This window comes from Pezoporus occidentalis, unplaced genomic scaffold, assembly GCF_034315485.1.
Source record: "Pezoporus occidentalis ecotype Australia unplaced genomic scaffold, CSIRO_AGI_Poc_V1 ctg8, whole genome shotgun sequence".
In the NCBI taxonomy this organism is placed as follows: domain Eukaryota; kingdom Metazoa; phylum Chordata; class Aves; order Psittaciformes; family Psittacidae; genus Pezoporus; species Pezoporus occidentalis.
In genome coordinates this window covers 10,379,945-10,406,482 of record NW_026916158.1, presented here as the reverse complement: position 1 = coordinate 10,406,482, position 26,538 = coordinate 10,379,945, and the positions used below count along the sequence as shown (strand labels likewise).

The 26,538-nt window shown below is 37.0% G+C and overlaps 1 protein-coding gene across 9 annotated transcripts in view; it reads right to left on the bottom strand.

The window, feature by feature from the left end:
• Positions 1 to 325: 325 nt before the first annotated feature.
• Positions 326 to 26,538, bottom strand: part of NLGN1 (neuroligin 1) — a 479,997-nt gene continuing 453,784 nt past the window's right edge. For 6 of the 9 annotated variants that reach the window (XM_062603181.1, XM_062603180.1, XM_062603179.1 and 3 more), the window contains 3 exons: positions 10,334 to 10,546; positions 4,966 to 5,755; positions 326 to 3,987 (listed from right to left, as the gene is read on the bottom strand). In XM_062603181.1, the coding sequence (XP_062459165.1) occupies positions 3,165 to 3,987; positions 4,966 to 5,755; positions 10,334 to 10,546 (1,826 nt within the window). In that variant the 3' untranslated portion in view covers positions 326 to 3,164. The remainder of the gene's footprint in view (positions 3,988 to 4,965; positions 5,756 to 10,333; positions 10,547 to 26,538) is intronic. The other 3 variants (XM_062603182.1, XM_062603185.1, XM_062603187.1) reach the window with 1 other exon arrangement.

Here is a 26,538-nt window from a genome sequence, read left to right as displayed (position 1 = left end):
TCCAAGGATGATACAAGAAATTAAATATCACACCCAGTTTTGCTTTCCTATAGGCTACTGTGGAAAATAAATCAAACAGTAAGTATTTTTAAAAGAACAAACTGATATTCAATGAAGCATAATGAAGATATTCCAAACCCACTTCCTATATTTTAATTTTGTTTCAGCTTTAAAACACCTCTTGCTCTTTCTTAATGCTATAGTAAAATGGGGGACACCATCTTACTTTTGGAAAGCCAGCTGCTGTAATGTTATTATAAAGTAGCCACTAAAATATCATTCACAGTACCTGTATCACAGGAATGGCCTTTTTTTTTTTTCCCCCCCAAACAGGCATGATTAAATTTGCATTACTGCCTCCATCTTTCACATATTAAATACTGCTGGCTGACAGAAATAAAGTGTAGTGTCATGCTTGGTTTACCTAAATCATTTATTTTGTAACTAATAAAAGTAAACAATTACCAGATACTGTATATAGAGAGATATATAGGTATATGGCCACAATAAACTATAGTAAAGAGTTATTTTGGTTTTGATAAAGTTAAGAAAAGCACATAAAATCATATTTCATGAATATCATGTTTTATGGCCATCAGTATTTTTGTGTGTTTTTTTGTTTTGTTTCATCAACATAGCAAAATACAATCTTCCTATTAAACAATAATTATCAGATGGCAGACAATTTTTTTTATTGGTTTACATTGGCAGGTCACAGTCTAAAAGCACAACCACATCAGGCAGAAATTGCACATAGACCATCCTGGATTTTGAAGACTACTTTTTATGCTTCTACCAAAAGACCTTAATTTAAAACTGGGGACTGTAATAAGCACTAATGAAATACATTGATTCTTTGTTTGTTTTGGTCTTTTTTTAATAGCTAAATAAAATGACTGAAATTGTAGTACTTTATTTTGCTTTCAGCTTCAATTTTAACATCTGTGCTTGGAGTTAGCAAACATGCTTTGAACCTCCTAGCAATTGTTTATGAAGTTTCAGTCAACCAAATAAAACCCAGGTGATTTTTTTGTCCATCATGGAATACTGCAGATTTATTTCAATTAGGCCTGTTCCTTGGATTATTTTTGGTGTTGGTATTTGTGTTTTTAACTTATTCCTGAGGACTACGGGAGACGTGTGTAATACTATTACATCATACAGTCACAATGTCAGTACTTTTGTAAGAAATGATCATAGCTGGGACTGGCCCATAAATATGCAGTTGTATTAGTTGTAGAAAGCATGTTTATGTCTTCAAAAACCAGACTGGTCTTAAGATATTACTCTTTATTTGAGACAGTTACCATTACTTCATTAAAAAATGACAAAACAGCAATAAACATTTTAGCTCTTTAATGAGCAAAGATCAGGTCTCTTAGCATTGGAATAATATTCGTTATCCAGATTATCTTTATTTCACTCAGTGACCAGTAATATGGCCAAGAAGTACAAAGTAATTTTCCATCAAGTAGTATACAATTTTCGTGTGTAATAAGCTTTCATTCTTGAAAAAGAGTAACTGAAAAGAAATGTTTCTGTTACTGCAGTTAGTTTGTCAGAGAAAGTTCTTCGCATTATCTTACAAACTATCAAAATTGCTAGTAATTTGAAAAAATGTAAAAAAAAATCACATAACTTTAGTCTAATAGAAATATAGTACAGATAAGAGAGAAAGTATTTATCAGGGATGTGCTCTTAAGTCCATCTCAATTATTTCTTTTATATAAATGTACATCTGATTACATATACAAACATTTTGAAAGGACCATGATATATAATAACTGGAAAGCAACAGGGGAATGAAAAATTTCTTGTTATTTTAGAACATTCATTTCAAATCACACAAACATATGTAGTATTCAGATTTTAAAATTTCAAGTTGTTGGCTCTCTCCCCATTCTTACATATACTCTTTTTCTACACTGTTGCCATCTGGTCTAGAGAATTCATTTGAATGGCAAAGCTAATGTATAGCAATTAACGTATTGCAAGTAAACTTTTTAACATGCAACATGAGTTTAAACAATAAGCTGAAAGGTGTAATCAAAGTGGTAACACTGGGGCATTTCTGTATTGCAAAATATCATTGCAATTAAATTTTTGGACACACTTCAACAATTTGAACTAAATATATTGTAATTAAATCATAGCAAATCATAAATCCCGCATCAAAAGATATTCCATGAAAATTATAGTTAAGTTAAAGTTAGGAATTATTTAGATGGAAAGGAAAAAGAACATAAATAACAGAGACTTTTTTTGTCTGGGATTCCTATCAGTGAGGGTTCACCACTGTATATCTAAAATGCTATATATACCTTGAAGAACTGTTGCAATTCCTTCTATTTCTGAAGCCATCATGAAATATTTTACTGTAATTACTTTTGCCCCTTTAAAAAACTTCTTTACGTTATTCCAATTGATGAAGAAAGCTTCTATTAAAAACTCCAAATGGGATGAGAAGAATTTTAATTACGGTTTAATCAGCAGCACAGCCACCAAGCATATAAATTATCATGCACATCGTGCTAAAAATATCCAGTTTCCTTTATTCCCACAACTTTTATACTGACAGCACTTATGTGATAATGTTGTACCTGCCAGGCTGTAAAACTTCTTAGACTGGCAGATTTCAGCATGAGCCCCTTTCTAAGGCCTTAACAGCATTGGTGCTTTGTGTACTTATTCAAATATGTAAATATGGTCTACACAAGAAAACACATCCAAATAAAAATTGGTGAAAATTATCTGACATTCCATTAGTGTGTCCCTTGTGCATATTTATAGATTTTTAAAATTTTCAGTCATATTTCTTTCCTGTTTGTGTTGCACATGCCTAATTCCATTATGTAACTTAAATCTTCAAAAAATTAATACTTGAATGTGAATGAAAATATCATTCAGGACAACTGCTTCAAGCAATTGCAAACAGTTGTTTGGTTTGGTTTTTTTTTGTTATTTTGTTTTCTTTCTTTCTTAAGTTCATTTGTTATATGTACAATTCACTTTTGCAAAACCCCAAAAGTTCTTGATATGTATATTCACATATTATTCCTCCATATTTAAATAGTAAGAGTCTTGTAGGTTGAAAGCCAAGTAATCTTCAGTTATATCACCTACTGTAATCCATCAAAAAATAAAGTTTGTTTCGTCTTGTCTGGCTATACCCTGGTTGTTGAGTGTGAATGGGGATGGGGATGAGGATGGGGCAGAGTATTGTTCTGTCCTCCAGTAAATGTATTGAATGTGTGTAGGGGTTGAATCCCTGGTATAGTGTTGGGGATCATTGTGATGGTGTTAGGTGTCATTAGGGGAATATCATCAGGAGACCTTCTCATAGCTAGCGTGTAGTCTGGGGGACAGGCGGTCCTAAGAACCACCTCATGTGGATGGATGGACTCACATTCATGATCCAAGTCAGTGTGCTTCATTTGGAGGGACATTATCTCCTCTTCTTGTGCATGGGTAAGATCATTGGTAGTAGAACGTTGTGGGCTACATCGCCTATGAACATCATGTCTCCGCTTGTCTTTTTTGTAGTACAATGCTGCAAAGGCCAAAATGTTCAGGAACAGCAAAGATGCACCAACTGCAATAGTAACACTCAATTCTGTTGAATAGTCCCTTTGATCCACTGAAAATGGGCTTGGTTGTTGTTTGGGATCATCTTGTTTGGCTGTAGGAAAGGCTGAAGTAACAGAAACAGAATTTTTCCTTGTTGGTCTGAACGTATTATCAGTTGATGGCACTTTAGTTGTGGTAGAGGTATACTGTGAAATGTCATTAAGATTGTGCAGATGAGGTACCAGTTCCAACCAAAGGTTCACTTTGTTGGCCCTATAATGTTCTTTAACTCTTGGCTTTAATCCAATGTGAAGATACAGTTGGTCTTTCTGAGAATATCTGGTCCATGCTACTTCTTCAAAACGATTTGGTTTTGTATGGATGAATTTTGTATCCTGTGGTACTGGTTGATTTGGGTCACTAAAAAAAAAAAAAAAATCTCCAATGTCACAAAATATTTCAAAAGGAATTATAAAATTAACATAATTAAGATTTCATACTTAATATTTAAGTCTGCCTTTGGACAGAGCAGAATGCGATTTCCTAAATTAGAGGCCTTAATAATCTTGATTAGAAACACATTATGCAAATGAACCCTTCTTTTATATAGCCTTCAGAGACTTCCCTAGTTCTCCAAAAGGCTGGTATCTCTTACCCTGAATGTTTCTTGCTGCTGAGGATAGATTGCCAGTAATGTGGTAATGGGGACAAATGTCTGAGAGACCAGCATGCGAGTACATTAAGCTTTGCTTTCCTATTTTAGCAACACGAAGCTCAGCATTTCAGTTCATACGAGGTATCTGTGGCCGTGAGGTGAAAGACCATGGCAGGGCATAGCTCAGCATAATACAAAGTGACTTAGAAGTCCAACAGTTGAAGGTAGGAAAGTGTTTTGAAATACCAGTGAAAGAAGAATTAATGAAAATGACAAAACTTTGCAATTCTAAAGTCACATATTTTATGGTCAGAATTGTCAATTTAAACCACAAAACAATATTAAAATAAGCTGTAATATATTTGATGCTATATTTATGTAATTTTCTGTCTCATGGAATGAAAATATTATCAGTGCAGGGGTAAAAGTTACTAATGTAACCATTTTTAATTATACACATTAAATGCTTAGTTTTGGACTGTTCTGGGGGTACCTTAACTATTTTTTGTGTTCAAAGTATTTTTTTTTTAACACAGAGAATGTTCTCAAAGTTATTTTTCCCTCATTTTGCTAGAATGTGTAAGTGAGCTGAGTGACATTACAATAAACATAATTATCCCACCCAATTCTTAGTCTCTTATTCATTCTGCAAGTACAGAGGCATTCCCAAGGGAGGTAACCAAGTGAAAGCACTGCATCTTTACATCCTGAGTATACAAGACTATTCGTTATTTGGTACTCACCCAGTTTTTGCAAAGTTTGTCCAATATGTCATCACCACTGCACTTAGCATGACATCATTTTTGGAGAAATTACAAGGAAATAATTCAGTAGGACCAATCATGGGGATTCCTAGTACGTAAGGAACCTCATCTCCATGGGCTGCATCTGCCCATGCAGGTACCTGATCTGTCTGGCAATGATGGTAGAAGGCATAGAAATACGTAGGCGATCCAAAATTTGAGTGAAGATCTGCTGTAGCCACTGCTGGTGCAACCCACTGGTGATCAGTAAACAAAGCCAGCAGCGTTTTCCTTCTGGTCTCTGGATTGTGTCGATCTGCCCAGTCTGTGTACATAAATTTAATAGTTTCCCTCAATATATCTTTGCCTTCAGGGTATCCATATAAGTTATCGACAAAATTAGAAACAGCAAAGTCAAAATCACTAGCCGATATGCCATCTTCACTATCCACAATATTTTCAACAAATTTTAACCCTTCTCCTTGGTTAACTCCCAACATGATGTCATAATTGAGGAACTCTCCTTGTTCCATCAATATCTGAGGATCATCTGGTATCACATCGCCATCAATTACTGGTCCAAAGGCTATATGGTATCTTGCTGGTTGAATGTCCTGGTCGACAAGTTCTCTGTAAGGCTTCTTCTGTAGACATTCTACCAATTCTACAGTGTCTGACATGTTGCAACCAACTTTTGTAGCCAACATCCTGGCATATTTTGCAGGCTGAAAACTAACTGCCCAGCTGGAGAGAGCTGTTCCACTTTGAGCTATTGCTCTCTGAAAGAGACCTGTGGGGAGAAATATTTGAAAACTACTGAAGTGACCTTGAAACAGCTACATACTTGAAAGATTCAAAGGAGTTCTTTGAAACAATAGAGAACTTTACCAGAAGATATAGTTAATAGACCTTAAATACACAAGATGGTGAGATCTGACTGTCATTGTACCTACAGGTAATATATACAAAATAAATGCAGTATGTGTAGAAATTGAAGCAAATTATTCTACCTCAATGTAGTCCAGCTGAGGAACAGATATTCAAAAGAAACTCAAGAAGAAAAAGAAGTGGCATTACCTTACGCAGGATAACACTATTAGCTTGAAAGAAATTGCAAAAGTTAAAGCAATTTATAGGTTGGAGGAAAAGCCAACATGTTTCTGAAATGGACTGAATTTCTGGGTATTGTCCAACCAGCAGCAATATGTGTGCATACAACTGGGTGCCAAATAAAGCCAATTACTGTTTGTTTTTTTTATGATTTGGTTGGGATTAAACTTGGTTTGAGAGGTACAGTGCTTTTGAATTGTATATCATAGCAAAAGTTTATATTCTGGAGTAACAGATAAGAAGGTACTAGGCAGCTATTAAATTTATAAGCGTCTAAGTCAAGATGCTTTCTCATAAAGTTTTTTTTCGTAAAGGTTTACAGTCATCACACTTACATAAAAAGGGATATTATATATTTTATGCTACTTAGCCTTGTAATTCAGAGATTTAAACATATGTTCAGATATTCATTTAGGGGAGAGAGAGAAAGATCTGGCACTGCCTATAAACTTGCAGCAAATCCCAGACTTCAGTGCAATTAATTTGAATTTATGCTGATTTAACTAGCACTCTGGACCAAGAATTCTACTCACAGAAATAACAAAATATGTTTAAATTGACATTTCCCTCTCCCTGCTGTAAGCATTTTTGAGCATATCATGGATGAAGGCCTCACTCCCTTTAGTCAGTGAATCAATCTGAGTTTTTTGCTTTAAACATTAATGCAATCAAAACTCCACCCTTGTCCTGGCACTTCTTATGCTCCCTTTGTGTTGGGGCTTTGCCTTTTCCTGCTCCCTTTGGGGAGAGTAATTCCAGTTCTTAAAGAGATATTTAATCTGAACCTTGCACAAAAGAATGCTCTCTAATGTCAGAAAATCAGACCATATTCAGGTAATTGTCATCTTTCTCATTTTTTTTTTGCTTTTGTATAGAACCGCATGCAGTTCATTTCAGTAGCACATCTTTTGCACTAATTACTGTAAAATATTTTATACTGAACCTTATCTCCTGTATCTCACTGTGGGTAATACAAAATGGTCTATCGCATAGGTAAGTTATGCTGATTTAAGATACACGGGTCAAAATTTGGTTTTACTTATGCTGATAGGCACCTGGAGTAATTCCACTGACTTTGGTGTAGTTGCTTAGGGACTGGAAATGACATCTGGCCTCACTAAATCTTGCTAAGAATGTATCTTCAGTCCAATGCTTAATGAATAAATAGCTGGATGCTCTCACTAAAGGAACTGGCATTAAGGCGCTCACCTTACCTCAGACTTTTATTCCAGTAATGCAAAAGATGATAGCATTTACTTTGATACGTAACTTATTAGTATTGATAAAAAACTTCCGTAGCCTCTAAATGAAGTCAGAGACATGCCTTTGCAGCACCACACCTCAGAAGTTAGTTAGAATCAGTTGCTGGCAAAAAACATTGTACAAGCTTCTGAGGATTTTTAAAATCATTATAGACTGTATTAGGTCCAAATCCAAAAGTCTTAAAATCAGATAGGTGTACTGAAATATATTGAAATATGTAATCCCAAGCCTCTCCTTAAATTTATGAGAAGTCATATCCAAGATATTATTTCCTTGCAAGCTATGGGTAAAAAAAAATAAGAAAGAACTTGAGCTATAAAGCAGGTAAAAATATATTTGCATGTTTATAAGGTCAGATACTGAGCTAGTATAAATCAGCTCAAAGTCAGTGGAATTATGCAGAGGATCCAGGCTTTGTAATAAACGTAACTAAATGACAAAACCAAATTTTCACAAAGATGTATTTCACGATACTTCATAAGTTTCTTTTTTGCATATTGTGTAAATCTATTTTTATTGCTTTATTAAATATCTCTGAACAAGGACGGAAAGTGTAAGCTACATATTAAGAAAATGCTGATATAAACACTATGACTTACAAAGTGCTACATAAACGTTAAACGCTGGAATAAGTAAAAATGGTCAAGTCCTCTGGCCCTAAAGTTATCATAGGAAATGAAACTCAACATCCCTCCATCTGCTTAAGACTTCTTATGGAAATATTCCTCCTCTCAAACCATTTGGTGAAAAATGAGCAATAGTATGAAAAATTATTTTATTTCTGTCACATAATTCTTGGCAGAAATTGGTGCCACACAGGATGGAGAACTACATTTTTATCTGAAAATGTGTATGATTATTATAGCTTATGGGCTTCAGACTGACGGGAAGATTTAAATGTTCAATGGCCCATATTGCTTTTGACTTCTATTCAAAGCCTCACCAAAGTAAGTAATAATAATTTGCATATATTCATCCACATTTTCAGAGCACTTTCTGAAGATGGGTGCTTTTCTGCCCACTTGCAGATGGGCACTATGAACAGCACTATCTTGAAATAGGCTGAATGCTTCCTCTCAACTACCAAGAGATTCTTTCAAAAGGAAGTAAGGAAGCAAAGAGAGCATCTGAATTTACAGCTTATAAAGAAATTGGTTAAAACATGAAACAAAAGTTTTTTTTTTTTAAATGCTAAGATATTTGAAAAGGTTTGAAAACTTGAAATAACATTTCTTTTTTGAAGTTGACCAATTTTGATTTCAGTATCTTTTTTTCAATGGCAGGTCTAACCATCCCGAAATGCAACATAACATACATGGGGTGTGGCACATTGTTCTGTTTAATACAAATTTCAGTAAAGCATGGTTTTGCTTTCTTATAGAAGAAAACCTCAGAACTTTACTTTCACAATTGGATTTTAAGTATACATTCTTAAGTCCTCTCCAGTCTTCTCCTGAATCTTTTGATCTGCTATGTTGAAAGATCACTGCATTTTCCCAAACCAATTCTGCTCCTGGCAGAATTTGGCCATGTGTTAGAACATGACAGGGGAAAATTTGCTGATAAGAGGCAACATAAGACTATCCAGATATTGTAAATTCACATTAATGTCCTGTTACATCAAGAAGATCGAGATTAAGATCAAGTGAGAATCAGGGGAGAATAAATCAGGCCTCCTCACTCAACCTTAAGCTAAATACTCTATGACAAAAGTTATTTTTGTGAGTTCTGATGAAAAAAGATGGTGCAGTGTGACCCTCAGATTACAGTATAATCAGGTAACGCTTACATCTTGTTCTTACAGGCCAGTTTATAAATATGTCCTATTTAAGGGCAGGTAGTTATGGGAAACAGATTACATTAAAAATCAAATTGTGGAAATAGTCTAAAATTTAAACCAGAATCTATTTTCCACTAGATTTTTCTTGTAAAAGCTGTATTTTTCTATAATTTAAGATAGTATAAAGGCCTGATCTAAAGAGTCTATCACTTCTATTGACCGCAGTGGGGTCTGCATCATGACTTTGGGTAAATGAAGCTCTTTTAACGTCAGTAGAATTATTTTTTTACAACTGATCAATTAGTCCCCCATGGAGATACAGAAATATCAATTAGTGGAGGATTGCATGCACAGGGCACAGTGTGATGTCCTGGTAAAACTAAACAATACAGATAAAAATGTATGAAAACATTGAGACAATTGTAATATGATCAATAAGCAATAGCCATGCAAATGAGAGAAACTCTGTGGAACTGTGGTGCAAAAATCATAGGGAAAAAATTGGATGCCTCAAACAGCATGTTTTTAATTCCCTGCTGTCTGCCTCAACTAGAGAGAAAAGCTGTTAGTTATGGAATAGGGAAAAAAACATATAGAAAAAAATCCATTTGCAACTTGGATGCTTTGACAATTTTGGATCATGCATGCAAAACATTCAACCATTCTTTTATTAGATGACAGCAAGTGAAGTTCATGCAGTTTCAGACAAAAGATTTCCGAACTAGGTATTTGTTTCCTTCACACAAAATAATAGTTTTAAGCATTTTAGCTGTTAGCCTGAGAAAAGAAGCTGTGTCATTTTAATTTTCTTTAAATTCTGCTCCTCATGACAAACTAAACATGCCTTTCATGACTGTCAGAATATAGATTACCTCATCTACAGTGATAATGACTGACTGCTTTTCCTAAAAGGACACCCTTACATAGGAAAGAAACGAGACCAAAATGATGCACCAAGAAAATGCTGTTCAGGAGTCCGCTATAAAAGAGTTTCCACAAAGCTCCATAGGAAAAAGAAGAATGTGACCCAAAATTTAAACATGCATAGAAGAGCTGAGGGAGAAGACAGTTTGTACAGCCTTTAAAAAGTTTGCTTAATATTGAGCTGAACTCAGTAGTTCATAGGAACATAGAGAATATACAGAACATCACATAATACTAATGGTGATGGCATGCAGACACCAAAATTGTCAAAATTTGCAACCTGCATAATACCTTTGGTTGAATTGCTCCAACGGTTACCTTCAGAATAATGGGATAATGTCAACAGATTGACGCATGAACCGCCTGCACCAGATCCAAAAACAGTTATTCTTAATGGGTCACCACCAAAGAACCCAATATTTTCACTAGTCCATCTCAAAGCTTGTATTAGATCAAGGAGGCCATAATTTCCTTTTGCTGCTTGGTCCCCAGTGCTCAAAAATCCTGTGAACATAAATGAAAAAGGAAAAGGTTAGCAAGTGCACTTCTGAGTAATCCTGTTGCAATCTTCTAAGTAAGATTTCAAATACATATGCCATTAAATATGTATTTTCCATATAATTTCCATATAATATATCATTTTCCACATTCATTGGACAATAATTTGCAATTTTTCACTCTTCCTGAAACAAATTATTTGGTATTCACACTTCTGGCCATCACATATATATGAATGTAAGAAAGATGAAGATACACCCCAGGCAAAATACTCCTCTAAGTCTTAACAGGTCACAATGTATTACTCCCAAAGAATTCATTCTGATTGTACCAAGTTTAAGAGTAAAGGTTTAGCAAATAGATATGGTGCGTCATTTTGCAAGTGATTTGGTCAACTCTGTATTGCACTTTCATACTTAGAAGCAGCCATGAGCTTTGTGCTTGCCTGAGAGGGAAAGCTTCTCTGTAAACTGTGTTAGGGTATGTCCCAGCAACACACTCTTTTCCTTTTTTCTTCCCCCAAAATGCAGCTTATGTCACCAGATAAGCTGGGTTGAATGTGAGCAGCTCTCACCTCCCTGAGCTCTGTCTCATAGTCATTAACCTGAGTTAATTGAATCTACATTAAATGGATAAAGACAATTTAAGCTGTTTATATGACTCTCAACTTCAAAAGATAAGAGCTCAGGGGTAATCCAGAGAGTGGAAGAATCAGTCTGTTTTATTCATATTGAAAAAAAAAAACGGCGGAACTTGTCATGCGCGGGAACGACTATTTTATACTTCCAGCAGTACCCTTGTAGTATTGCTGTTACTTTTGTCATTAGAGCCTACTGACTCTAAAAGGTGGACAATAAAACCTTTGAAGAAAATCTCTGTTGATAAAAGACATTGCTTTGCTTTCTTGCTTTTGGATCGCACTTGTTGACATTTCCAATTTTCTCAGCTTAATAAACAAATGTTTAAACGACACCAGCATTATGAAATAGCCCAGCACCTCCATACGTGTATCAAAACGATTTAATGCTCACTAAATCGACAGTGCAACTGTTTTTCAGAACATTCTTTGTAGAGAAATGCAACCATTACAATAATTATTTCCACATTAATTAGATACTAGTGGGTCTTCTAGTCTCATCAAAGTTCTACTGATTTAACTCTCTTGAGTGCAGCCAGCCTCCTCAAAAGAAGTTTACAGTAGTTTTTCAGACAAATGGCTCTCAGAGGAGTCCTACTGTTTTGTTATGATAATAAAAGCAGCTTCTGAGACATTTCTAAAGACAGACACGTGCATATTCATATATAAAGTGAGGATTTAACAAGAATACAGATTTGGTGCATCTGTGTGCCTATATTCATGCATATAATGAACATGTAATTTGCTATTTTATTAATATGTTGATTTGACTTCTAATGGCAAGCTTACATTTGGTATTCTGTTGTATGTATAGACATTTACACTAGCAGACCTTCACTGTAAACTGCAGTGAAAGCTAACTGGCCTTGCTGCCTTCATAGTTGAGCTGTGCTCTGTTTAGGGCAAGCAGCTTTGTTTGTGTAGGTCAATCCTGAGTTTTGTTACCATGGAGAGGGAACAGAAAAGTGGCATAAGGTGCCAGGCCAGCAATTCTCCCACTTCCAGACCTAATGGATCAAGTCTAATGGGCATAGTTCATTCACTGTAGCCATAAAAAATGTTAGTCTGATACCGGACTTTAAAATAACTGCTATTCTACAACTAAAACAAGCCACATTTACTACTTAACTGCATAAAAAAAGCAAAGTAGCATCACTACCACAGAAGAAAATACCACTTTTATATTCATGGAAAACCCAGAAAGGAAATAAAAAATATAATTAATTGAGTCTCATTTTATTATTAGAGCTCATCACTGAATTGGGCTTAATATAATGTTATTTTACTCTGCTTCACTCTACTTCATTTTCTTCTGTGTAGCCAGTGACTGGTGTGCATGCCTGTGTGAAAGGATGGTCCCAGTTTAATTCTTCCCACACAGAAGCATTGGTTTCTGTGTTCACACTCCAGCAAAATGCTGTTTCCCATAAATAGTTTTAAGGACACAGAGAGATACGTCTTTTAATCACAAATTAATGAAAGATTCCTAACCATTCTCACTGTCTTCATCAGTCTGCTTGAAGTTAAGGTATGGTACCAGTGACTGTAACAAAATTAAAGTGTAGGAATTTATATGAAATACGTAGGAATATGTATGAAATATGTAGGAATTTATATGATCCTGTGGCTGCCCATGCTGGGAAAGTCTTTCCCTTTGTTTGCGTAAGTATATGACTGTGAAAAATCAGTGACAAATCAGTTCATCGTAATAAGCACATAAGTGACTGCACTTATTTAAGGGATTAGAAGAATGATTGACACTGGTGGTCCTGGAAACACAGGCAGAAATGAGATGAAAGCAGTACAGCAGTTACCAAAACTTTGCCCTAGACTTGCTTTGTTTTTTCCCCTTTCCCTGGCTTGCAGACTCCTTGAGCTTGTGCAGGATCTGCTCTCTGCAGAGCTACAGTGTTGGTTCAGAAAGATCCTGTAGGTTTCTCAAAGTGACTCTAAGGGGTTTATTAGGAAAAGAGATGTTAGGGTATAGTTGAGACATAGTGATCGCTATTGGGAGAACTGGCTACCCTGGATTTGGAGAAGGCTGAGGTTCTGAATGACTTCTTTGCCTTGGTCCTCACAGGCAAAGGCTCTGAACGCACCACCCAAGACTTGGAAGGCAGATGCAGGGACTGTGAGAATGAAGACCTTTGGCCCACTGTAGGACAGGATCTGGTCTGAGACCATCTTAAAAACCTGAACGTACACAAGTCCATGGGACCTGATGAAATCCATCTCTGGGTCCTGAAAGAGCCGGCGAATGAAGTTGCTGAGCCACTGTCCATCGTATTTGAGAAATCATGGCAGTCAGGTGAAGTTTTCCCACTACTGGAGAAAGGGAAATATAACCTCCATTTTCAAGAAGGAGAAAATGGATGACCCAGGGAACTACAGACCAGTCAGTCTCACCTCGGTGCCTGCCAAAATCTTGGAGCAGATTCTCCTGGAAGGCATGAGAAGGCACATGAAAAACAACAAGGTGCTTGGTGACAGCCAGCATGGCTTCACTAAGGGGAAATCCTGCCTGACCAATTTGGTCACTTTCTGTGATGGGGCTACAGAACTGATGGACAGGGGTAGAGCAGTTGATGTCATCTACCTGGACTTGTGCAAAGCATTTGACACTGTCCCACATGACATCCTTGTCTCTAAATTGGAGAGACATCAATTTGATGGATGGACCACTCAGTGGATAAAGAACTGGCTGGATGGCTGCACACAGAGAGTTGTGGTCAATGTCTGGCTGGAGACCAGTAATGAGTGGTGTCCCTCAGGGATCGGTGTTGGGGCCGGTGTTGGGACTGGTCTTGTTCAACATCTTTGTCACTGACATGGACAGTGGGATTGAGTGCGCCCTCAGCAAGTTTGCCGATGACACCAAGCTGTGTGGTTCGGTTGATATGCTGGAGGGAAGGAATGCCATCCAGAGGGACCTTGACACTCTTGTGAGGTGGGCTGATGCCAACCTCATGAGGTTTAACCATGCCAAGTGCAAGGTCCTACACCTGGGTCAGAGCAATCCCAGGCACAGCTACAGGTTGGGCAGAGAAGAGATTCAGAGCAGCCCTGTGGAGAAGGACTTGGGGGTGTTGGTCAATGAGAAAATGAACATGAGCCAGCTTCAGTGTGCGCTTGCAGCCCAGAAAGCCAACCGTATCCTGGGCTGCATCAAAAGGAGTGTGACCAGCAGGTCAAAGGAGGTGATCCTGCCCCTCTACTCTGCTCTTGTGAGACCTCACCTGGAGTATTGTGTGCAGTTCTGGTGTCCTCAACATAAAAAGGACATGGAACTGTTGGAACAAGTCCAGAGAAGGGCCACAAGGATGATCAGGGGACTGGAGCACCTCCCGTATGAAGACAGGCTGAGGAAGTTGGAGCTGCTCAGCCTGGAGAAGAGAAGGCTGCGTGGAGACCTCATCGCAGCCTTCCAGTATCTGAAGTGGGCCTATAGGGATGCTGGGGAGGGACTCTTCATTAGGGACTGTAGTGACAGGACAAGGGGTAATGGGTTAAAACTTAAACAGAGGAAGTTTAGATTGGATTTAAGGAAGAAATTCTTTCCTGTTAGGGTGGTGAGGCACTGGACTGGGTTTGCCCATGGAAGTTGTGAATGCTCCATCCCTGGTGGTGTTCAAGGCCAGCTTGGATGAAGCCTTGGGTGACATGGTTTAGTATGAAGTGTCCCTGCCCATGGCAGGGGTGTTGGAACTAGATGATCTTAAGGTCCTTCCCAGCCCTAACTATTCTATGATACTATGATTCTATGAAGGAAAAAAAAATGCTAACACAAACTTTCTGAGAAATTTGTTTTCCTTACTCTGTATAATACAGAGCTAAGTGGGAAGCAAGTAAGCCTTTGCCTGGAAAATTAACATTAGAATTACAGGTAAAGCCTTAGGACAAACCCCTTCTGAGGAATGAGCTCACATCAAGCCCCAGCACTTGACGGGGAAATCTGAAATCCTTGGTAAACTATAAATATATTCCTACAAGAATCTTAAAGAATCGTTGTGAAAAGGATCTTAAAAACAGAGCAAAAGAGGAAATGTCTCCTGTTGCTAAAAGCAGACATCAGGAACCTTGTATTCAATTCAGGGAATGTGCCAGAAGGGGGAGCTTTCAGTTTATTAAAAAAAAAAAAAAAAAAAAAAAAAAAGGATGTATTAGGAATATTCTTCTCATTCATCTATATTAGACAAATTATGACTTGTGTCCAGAGCAACAGCTCTGATGCTAAAGAAATATCTCACGCCTCCTCAGCAAGAACCACATTGGCTGACTTCCATATCTACACAAGATAGATGATGATTGATGTTGACTTTCATGACATGAAACATTTCTATCTCATTTTTCAGAACCATAAGAAGCCTGTTAATATCACCACCTGTTCATGCCTTTTTTCTTCCATGCAGTAATATCAGCATGGCTTAGTAGCACTCATAATGTCATGAAATCAGAGACAGGACTGATAAAATAGGTGAGGTTTTTCTTTTCAGTTTGTGGGTTTGTTGTTTTGGTTTTTTTTTTGAGGAGTGCCTCAATACAGATAAACTCATCTAACCAAACACCTGCAGAGAAATACTTTAACACACAGCAGCATACCTCTCTGTAGGTCTGTGGGTACAAGTACTTATTCCTATTTATCACTTGGTTAAAAGAGAGATTGCAACAATATGTTTTGTCTTTATCACAAGAGGAGTTTTCAGTATGTAATTAATATAGATTCCATACACTACTGTGCATTTCTGTCACTCTATCTAGATATTAAGCTAGCAATTTTGAGCCACAGAGGGGAACCTGCTGTTGCTGAAAAGGGCCAGTGCGTCTGAAAGCCTGTCTGTTTTTAAACTGTATCAGGCAGTTTATTAAAATAAATTATCGTTTTCTGCAGTTGCTGTCTTCTTATTATCCTTGGATTGCCATCTGACCAAGAACGCTGCTGTCATATGTCACCACCTTTTCCTCAGGAGAAAAAGTGAAGCAAATTATTTATTTTAGGTATTCCAAAAAAAATTTTGAAAAAAAAAGGCTTATTTTTGCATTATTCTCAGAATAGGTAAGATTGAGTTAATTTTGTTCCATAATTAAGTCCTTCTACTGTAAATATTCCAATCACCAGCTGAATAATTGCTATTTTATAATTCTGAATGGAGAGGTTATCTCTTACTTTTATCTCCTCCAAAGGAGCAGACTCTAATAGAATTATGGAAGTGAGGATGTGGTCTTTTGTGAGTTTAAGAAAGAGATTTATTAAGCTCATTTGGACCATTTCTCTGTTACATGTCTGTTAGTAAAATAGGCAGCGTTTGCCACAACCAAGCCCTCTATTTTGAGTTAAGGTAAATTTTAATGCTTTATAGGTTTATCTGCCTGAGTAATGATTTCTGCTTGCCATTCAGACAAATATTTTTTTTCTACTACGATTCCAGCATTTTGAAAGAGTAAATAAAAGATAGCGAGTTGTGAAACTTTAAATCTTTTAAAAAAACCCCCACCTTCATAGATTGAATTATTTTAAGCTCTGGCCTAATTTGAGCATTCAAATTCATGCAGAGGGGAAGGCCAAGACAGAACTTTTCCTAACATAATGGACTGGTACAACTTGGTGAGGCAGTAAAAGACCAGGTGCAGGCTAGTGGGTATGAAAGTGCCATTTCACATCACAGAGAACCAAACCTTCCTTCTGATGAGTTCTGTCCATGTAAGTGTTTCATAACGCGGCAGCCATTGTGGCTGGATGAAAGTAAGGGGCAGAATGTCTTGTTCAAAAAAATAAAAATATCTGCCTGCGAGAAAATACAAAGCAACAAATGCTACTCTAAAAATAAACCACAAGAACTGATAAAAACTGGTCTGATGTGCCTAAAAGGTTTTTTTCAAAGAGCTGTGCTACTGAAAGAGTAACACTTCAGGCTTTAATACTACCCACCTGTTCAGGCATGTGTTATAATAATTTAGCTGTTTCCAGTTACAATTCCGTATGTAGTCAAATGTGATTTTTTATTTTGTTAAAGGCAAATGTTAAACTGTACAAGTATAAATGCATCAATGCATAGTGAAAGAATGCAAGACATGTTTTGAGGGAAGAATTTATATTCCTTCTGGATTGCTAGTTCCTTGGTTAGGACTTTAGTTTGACATCCTTCATTAATACTGAATGGTAATTGCCACATACAGAAAATTTCAGTTGCCCTTTAAACTATACCTACTCAGTTAGAAATGTGAGCAAGATAAGCAAATTTTAAGCAATATGGTTAAAATTAAAGAGCACATTTATTTTCATCTCAGACATTTCTCTTGAATTTGCATTGGCTAATAATCTGAATGAATTATGTGGTCAACAGTGCTGTGAACATTAATGTATATGTGATATTCATGAAGCAGAGGATAGTGCTCCTCACTTTGCTGACCAGCACATCCTAATATTAATAGCATATTTTAGTAACGGATAAGGGGTAAGGTGACTAAAAGGACTAGGAACTCCCATAAGGAAGATACAGGAGAATATAAACTATTCAGGGCAAGAAAAGTATTCCTTTCTAGACATCTGTAATATATCTCTGCTCAAGAATCAGACAAATCAAGTCTTCTGAAAGAGCTGCTCAATAAGGATTTTTGTACCAAACTCATTTGATATACAAAAAGAGTAACTGCAACATTAGCAAAGTATTCATCTGCTCCTGTAGCTTTCTGCCACACACATATTAATGATTTCAGAAGCGCAAAATTTTAGCATAGGTCCATGAGATTTGAAAAGTATCATGTTACATAATTATGCACTCTTTCCTGTCTGTTTAAGATTACAAATCCATAGAATCATAGAATTGTTTAGGTTGGAAAATATCCGTAAGATCATAGAGTCCAACCATTAACACAGTACTGCCAAGTCCAGCACTAAACCCTGTTCCTAAGTGCCATATCTGTGTGTCTTTTAAATGCCTCTAGGGATGGTGACTCCACCACCTCCCTGGGCAGCCTGGTCCAATGTTTGGTAACCCTTTCAGGAAAGGAATTTTTCCTAATATTCAATCTAAACCTCCCCTGGCACAACTTGAGGCCATTTCCTCTTGTCTTATTGCTTGTTACCAATCAAACCAACACCCACCTCTCTCAATCCTCCCTTCAGGTAGCTGTAAAGAGTGATAAGGTCTCCCCTAAGCCTCCTTTTCTCCAGCCTAAACAACCGTGGTTCCCTCAGCTGCTCCTCATAAGACTTGTGCTCCATACCCTTCACCAGCTTCGTTGCCCTTCTTTGGACACACTCCAGCACCTCAATTTCTTTCTTGTAGTGACCAAAACTGACCACAGTATTCTATGTACAGCCCCATCAGTGCTGAGTACAGGGGGATGATTATAGATGATCATGTATAGAAGGCAAATTAATGTGTCAGAATCTTTGCAGGTGTACTTTTAAACAATTAGAAAACAAATGTTCTGTTGCAAAATATTTGTTAACAGATGTACATTGTCAGGTTGGACAGTGCTCTGAGCAACCTGATCTAGTTGAACATGCCCCTGCTCTCTGCAGGTAGTTTGGACTAGCTAACCTTTAAATGTTCTTTCCAACTCAAACCATTCTACAAGTCTGTGATTCTGTATGTTATACGAACATATTTGCAAACAATTCAGTTTTCACGTCATAAAGTTAAGTGACTGGTCACATTAATTGTTCAAAAATGTATACTTTCTGATGCTGTTCCATAAACTTTATAAAATAAAATTCTAAAATAAGGACAAGTATCTTCCATGCAGATAGCCTAAACTGAATTTTTCAGCTCACAGCTCTGTCTTGGGATGTGTTAGGCTTGTGTTTCTGCAGTGATCAAGTTGTGACTATCAAAAGACCTGAATGTGACACGTAACAGTGCCCTGGTGAGTGCCAGAAAGAGTTCTGATATAAGGCCAGTTTAATTGCAAATGTTCTCTAGAGCTGTGGTTTGGTTTTTTTTCTAAGACCCTTATAGAATGAAAATCCATCCATTCAGTATAGCTAGACTATATGGCTCACTTAATAAGAACACCTCAGAAACAGAAAAGTTTCTTGTGCATAGTTGTTCCCACTATTCACATAACCTCAGTCACTTGGAAAAACTTAGGAAACAGCTCAACTACTTAACTGTCTTAATTAGGCTGTGTTACTGTAAGAATAGTACCTCAAGGTTAAGTGTATGAACAACAAATCGTGCTGCAAGTAATGCGAAACAGCTACAGTAATTCATTAACTGATAAAACTCTAAAGTGGTGCATCTGTGAAGTAGAATTGCTTAAAAATACCAACAGTACCAACTCTACTGACCAATGCTATTGCCCTAGAAGTTACCTTTGGAGATTCCCATCCATTTAACCAAAGTAAACAATTTACAGAATTGAACCAGTAAATATAAGAACTTGTAACTATATCCTTTGGAATTCTAAAAGTATATATGGAAAAAAGCTCTGATGTGCTTCTTCAGCATTGCTATTTGACTGTTGGAATTTTTAACATTCCTCCCAGAATACCAAATCCCTCTAATTAACATTATTGAAATTGCTGGAACCTACAAAAAGGCTGGTCTTTCTTTGTGGCTGAAACAATGGGAGTTTTCACTTCTTTGCATTTTCTTGGTTTCTTCTCCTGTGAGAGGACAAACTGACACTGCAAGTTACAGAAGTCCCTTGCAGCTGTTTCAGTCTGGCATCTGTCACTTGAGAGTGCTGATGAGTTACAGAAAACTTACACAGGAGGACTGCAAACAAATGTAGTGTCTCACACTAGAGCACTTAATTCCATTGTCAAAGATGTACTAGTACAACTTCACTGGGTGCAATGCAGCCCAGAGCAAGCTAACCCTCAGTCTTTTTCCAAAACACAGTTTCTCTTTCACAGGCTATATCAAAGTTCTTTAAATGACCAAAAAAAAAAAAAAAAGTGCAGATGAAGCCAGTTTTTTTCCTATCCTGGAAAGACTACCCTCAACCATTACAGAAGGAAGATGCTTAGATTTGCTATGACATTCTCGGCAAGTATCCCATAGGCTGAAACAGGCTGAGATTATAATTTCTAGCATTTTCTGAGTCTGCGAGAAGAGGATGACTGACTCTGCCTTTAAAGTTTCAGTAAAGAAATGATAAAAGTTTGAGTGTGTTTTCAAAATCTTTAGCTGCCTGTCCTTTACATGGCTAATGGCTATCTTCCATTCTGCCTTGTCTGTTATCTCAGGAAAGTTATGAGAAGTATCTAAAATTCTGGGTATTTTCTATATGTGAGACACTGAATCACTCCCCATGACTACCCCATGCTTGCACAAGGGGTCAGGGTTTGGGGCAGACCCACACAATGAAGCAAGTCAATGTTTGTAAAGCACCTTGCTGGCCATTTTCTTTGCCTGCAGCACAGCACGGCACGGGGTTGTTTCTCTCCAGCTCTCCTGACCCATATGTTAAGTGTGACTGGTTAGTGGGTCACAGCTCCTGCAGTGTGTGGCAGGTTGTCAGACGTGGGACAATGACAAGAATACAAAAAGTCAGCTGTTTGTTACAGTACTGTCAGCTGCAGAGACAAGATTCACAGAAGCAATTCTCTAAACTCAGGCAGCAGAATTGGTATCAAGGTGGGAAGCGTAAACCGATCCTTTGCCCTGCAGGCAGTTATTGCAGCCAATGTTTTGGCTTCAATACCAGAAAAAAGGGGCTTTAGCTCCCTTCTGCTTGTCAGACCCCTACTCAAAGTACAACACAGCCAGTCCCAAATGTTTACTCTCTACTAGCCCAGGTTGCTCAAAGCTCCATCCAACCTGGCCTTGAACACTTCGAGGGGTGAGGCAGCCACAACTTCTCTGGCCAACCTGTTCTCATCATTCTCACAGTGCCTCATCATTCTCACAGTAAAGAATCTTTTCCTTATATCTAATCTAAACCTATCCTCTTTCAGCATAAAGCCATTCTCCCTTGTCTTATTTCCACACATCCTTATAAAAAGTTTCTCTCCAGATTTCTTGTAGGCCCTTTAGATGCCAGAAGGCTGCTATAAGGTCTCCCCAGACATACTTTGAAAGAATTGCATAAGGAATAAGGCTACTTCACTAGCAGTGACCTTTAATACTGATTTCTGGATATGCTGCAAAAGGAGGAGGCTAGTCTAGTCTCAGAAATACAGCTGCAGAAACTAATTGTACAGGATTTTATGTAATATGTGCTGACACATATCAGAAAGTAGAAGTATGCCTTAAGAATTCATGAATGACATTTGGCACAGGTGGACACAAAAGACAGCTGGAGTATGTTTGATTTGATTGTCTCTTTTCCTTCTTTAAAAACACAGGGAAAAAAAAAAAGAAAAGATGGAGTTTGCTACAGAAAAGAGCAGGTACCTTTGATTATTTTAGTTTTTGAAAAAATCAGCAATTCTGCCATCAACTGAGCATATGTGCCTTCCACAAGGTAAAAACCACAGTTACCAGTACACTGCTCAGTCATGTTCTAGGGCAATAGAACTTCCAGTTTGAAGTATTTTTAATTTGCATACAAACTTTCCACAGGAAATTAACAAGGCTCTATTACTAACACAGTAACAATGCTTTTATGAACCACCATCTCTGAGTAACAAAAAATATAAATAAAATCAATAGTCCCTAAAAGACAGCATAGGTAAAATCAAATCTTATTATAAAACGCAGAATAATAAAAATCAAACCCACACTGATCCTTCCAAATATACTCAGCCAAAACCCAAATGATATGGACTACATGAAAGAACAGAGAAGTCCATAACCAAAGCCATAACTTGACTTTCCTACTTGGCAGAAGAAAGTGATGCCCTGAGGGAGAGATTCTTGTCTTCACCAGGACTGAGTGCACAGCTGTTTCAGAACGACATACTTCAAGTAGTGCAATATGCAAAAATTAAGCAGCCCATAGCGCATTGTGTCAAGTATCTGTCCTTCACTGTGGTCTTTCAGCATCCTCATTTTCAGTAGGAAGATCAGAAACAAAGCATCAAGATACACTAGTGTTTTATGTGATAAGCCATAATTTTTAACTTGGATGATACAATTAAAGACAGCAGCTACAAACCTGGAAAAAATTATAGTGGAGAGTTAACAAATATCAACGTTTTTAATGTGCAAGACTTTAAAAGTCAAAATTGACCCATTAAAAAAGTCTGCTTTCCATTTTCTTTCAAGATTTGGGTAAAATGAGCTCATTATCTCAAGACAGCCCAGAAAATCTCTCTACCCAATATATTTGAGAAATTTTTGCTATATTATGAGCAGTGTAATAATGCAGCTACTTAGAACTACATACAGTCCAGATTCAGCTTTCAAAAGCCTCTTTTAGGTAATACATTTCAATTGATTGTTATGTGTCAGAGAACACTTTTTCTAACTTAGACCTGGAAATCATCTTTGCTGCATAATGGTTGTATGTTAGTATGTATTTTCAGTAATACCATTCAGTTTTTCAGAATTTTGAATATGTACGTGGATGAGGATGGGTTTAGTTTCACTAGAAGGGAAAATATGCATTGGAAAATACACACACCCCCATCCCCCCCCCCCCCGATTATGAGTTCCATTGACAGGGCAGAACCCTAATTTTTGATACTTCTTCACAGTGTTAAGATTTCCAATGAGGGTCCAATCAATGTTAATATATATTCTATGAGCTGATGAAAGGAATGTCTGAAATCTTTATGTAAAACTATATATGCAAATAACTAGTTAGAAGCCTATCAGCTATTTGAAAGTGCAATCTTTCAATCAGAACACAGAAATTATGGTGCTAATTTACTGTGAACTCAAATATTCTTATTTGAAAATAAAAAGAAAAGATTAACCATTGGACCAATTTACCAAGAACAGTATTCAGTATGTCATCACTTGCATTTTTAAATCAGAACTGGATACTTTCTAAAAATATGTCACTGTTAGGATAAAATTTATTTCAGGAAAGTTTTATGAACAGTATAATACACGTAGAGGTGATACCAGATAATCACAAAAATGCGTCTTTGCTTTTGAATGTGTGAGTTAAACAACATACGAGACTTCAATGATCAAGATTCGACTTCTGTAGCCTGATCAGTGCAGAGAGACCCTTTAAACGTACTTGAAATTTAAATAAACTTTGAGAAAGCCTGAGAAATAAAACTTTTCTATCCTGCTCCTTTCTCTTTTCCTCTGCCTTTCCTTGTCCCTTCCCTTATCTAAAACCTTAAATCTTATTTAATCGGTATCAACATTACTCTTTGAGTTCTGTTATTCATGTGAATTTATATATGTTCACTATGCTCTTTGAAATATACCTGGGGGAACACAATCAATTTATTGTTTGACAAGTTCTCCTGAGTACTTGGTAATATTTTTACCCCTGTGATAACAATCTGCCATGCTCTCTACAGACGCTACGTGGTTGACCAGCTCCTTGATCTATCTGTGATATCACATCCCCATCTGTTTTCTTGCTGCGATAAAATATGCAATGGTAGCAAAGAAATCAGAAAGATGACATTCTGCTCTGTCTCTTTAAAAAACTAGAGGCATATTTGTCTTACTGAAGACACTTTATTTGTGGCTATCTTAGCCTACATGGAAAAATGACTTCTGGTAGGTCAAAGTAAGTAGAAAAAACAGCAACACAGTTTCAGTTTGAATTGTAAAGTGAGGCATGTTGGAGGACACCATAACACCACCACAACTGTAGCACATCAGGTTTTATATACATATATATATATATATATATATATCAGCTTGAAATTGCAGCTGCCGTTTTGTGTTTATGAAGACAGAAATGCTGATTCTATTCTTACTCAGAAAAAAGGACTTGTCCAACAGCAAGAAAGCTAAGAAATATAGCAGGTTTTCAACTTATACTTGTGGATCTCTAAAACTCTGTGGATTACTTCTCAGGGGCCAAAGATCACTAAGAAAAGCAAACCAATTAACAGCACACACAAACATACTTTATGACCATCTGAGCCACTAAGGAAAACTCGGAGAGGTCTGTAACAAAAATATGCTGCAAACAACTATCTTCATATATAGGCTTGTGCTAGCAAGATTCTTATACTGTTTTTAATGCTATTAACTGAACGCCAGAAACATTTGTAAGAGCATATATGCCAGACAGAGACATTAAATCTGAGTTCCTGGTAAATATCTAAGAGTTCTGGTAAAATGTGAACTAAGAATTAAACTGCATCACCATATGCCTCTTACTTTCATACATGGCATCCTGCCTCTCCTAGCACAATTCTTGCTTTCTGCTGTATCTGAAATTTCCTGTTCCATAGGAGGAGATGCTTTATCTCTTCACAATGATTTTACTGCATTGCAACACATATTTTTTTTCTCTTAAATGCAGAGAGCTGAAGAAAAGTCACAAACAGGATGAGGGTTGCTGTTACAAAGATGGCAACTGCCATTTACAAAAAAAAAAAAAGATGGCTATTAAACTATTCCTCCCCAGCACAGTCCTGAGGGATTTGGCCACTGCTGACTGTACAGCTGTTAAACAAAACAGTAGGACATAAAAGATACGTATTAGTATCTAGATCACACACACAACTCCTGTGTATTTCTTCAGGGCAGTCTTAAAAAACACCTGGTCATATGCATATCCCCTATCTTTTCTAGCAACAATTTAAATAAATACAAGATGTCAAAGAAATGTCCTTAGTCCAAGGAAAAGGGAGGGAAAAAAGCCTCAAATCCACCCTAACTTCAGGCTAGAATCGCTGTAGCTCCATCTATTGCAGTTTCACATTGGTGCACTTCAATTAAGGCATAATAAGAGTGCAAAGCAATTTGTTTTTATAGATTAGATGTCATCTGTAAAAAATTGCCAATTAACTCAAAGTAGGCTTTTGGACTACCAGAAGAACAAACCTAGTACTCTTGAGTTTCACTTTTCAGTTAGCACCTTGATACCACATAAGCAAAGCTGAAATATCTTTATTAAAAGGTATTAGTAAGAAATAGTTTATACATGTGAGCACATGCAGACACATGCTATCAGCTTCACTAAATGAAGTGAATTAAGTCCCAACACAAAAATGCTTGGACTGTTTCCAGTAATGATCTCAAAAGTTTATTCAGTTGCTGAAAGACAACTTTTTAACTTTATTTTGTTGCAATTAAAAAAAATCTTTCAAGGATTGACTGATGCAGTCTCAACTAAATGCAGAGCTCTAGTTTTCTTTAAGATGTTGGATCCTTTCACTCCACTCTGTAATATCAAATACATTAACACTACACCATATCCATCTATGGATGGACCATGCTCATTGCTCTTCTAAAGCTAACTAATTCTAGTGAAGTCAAGAAAACTTACCAGTTCGAACCAATCAAGGGTGTGATTCCAGGCCCTTAATCTTTTGAGATATATGAAAGCATGACATTCGTCAGTGCACTCATAGACACTGCATCAAATACATGGCATTAACAAAGTGGCTAAACTAAGTGATAGTTAATGGGTAGCAGAAAATAATTAATTATGTGAGATGACTGGAAGATGAAATAAGATTCTGGAAATCTTTGAGAGAAAAATGTGTCTACATATGCCACCCAGCTTCCAATAATTGATACTGCTCTAATTTAAAAATTCCTGCAACAGATACAGTGAAAGAAAACCAGAGTCCAGCTGAGGTAAATATACTGTTAAAGATGCTAACTTTGCATTGACTGTCCCTATATTCAGTCCACAGCAGGAAGCCAGGTATTCGACATTTCCTAGCTGGGCAGTATCACGTAACAGCCTCATCTAGCATGGCTAGTTTCACCTTTTTGCCATAAGAATACAGAAACCTGGGAAGTAGCAAAGTGAGGAGAATAAAACCAACAAAACCTACATTATTTCATGTTTCTGTCCAGTAATTTAAAATCTAACACTTTTTCTGAAAGCTACTTTAAAATTATAAAGTAACACTTTGATACAATACAAGTACACGGTCTTGAGTGTGAGGATTCTTTTACGGGGAGGATAATCTTCAGTTACTCACATTTGGATGAAATTAGGTGTCTTGAAACTTACAAAACCCACTTATAGCGAAACTGAGAGAAGGAACGCGAGTCAGAGGTCACAGGGAACAAATTCTCAGCCCTGAGCAAGGATTGAATTTATACAAAATGGTCACATCTAACAAAACAGTGCTCAGAAGAGGACAGGAATGTCAAGCACTTCTATAAGGCAGCTAAGAAACATTATGAGAGAGAAGCTTGCTCAGAGGCATCAGTTCTCTATTTTGGCTGTTACAATTCTTATAGCTTACTACAAAGTGAACTAATATGCACAGTATTCACACAGTAAGTAAAATGCTCTAATTTGTTTTTAACACTTAACCAAATAGTACAGGTTTTAAAGGCACTTAGCCTCAGATGAGTTGGAA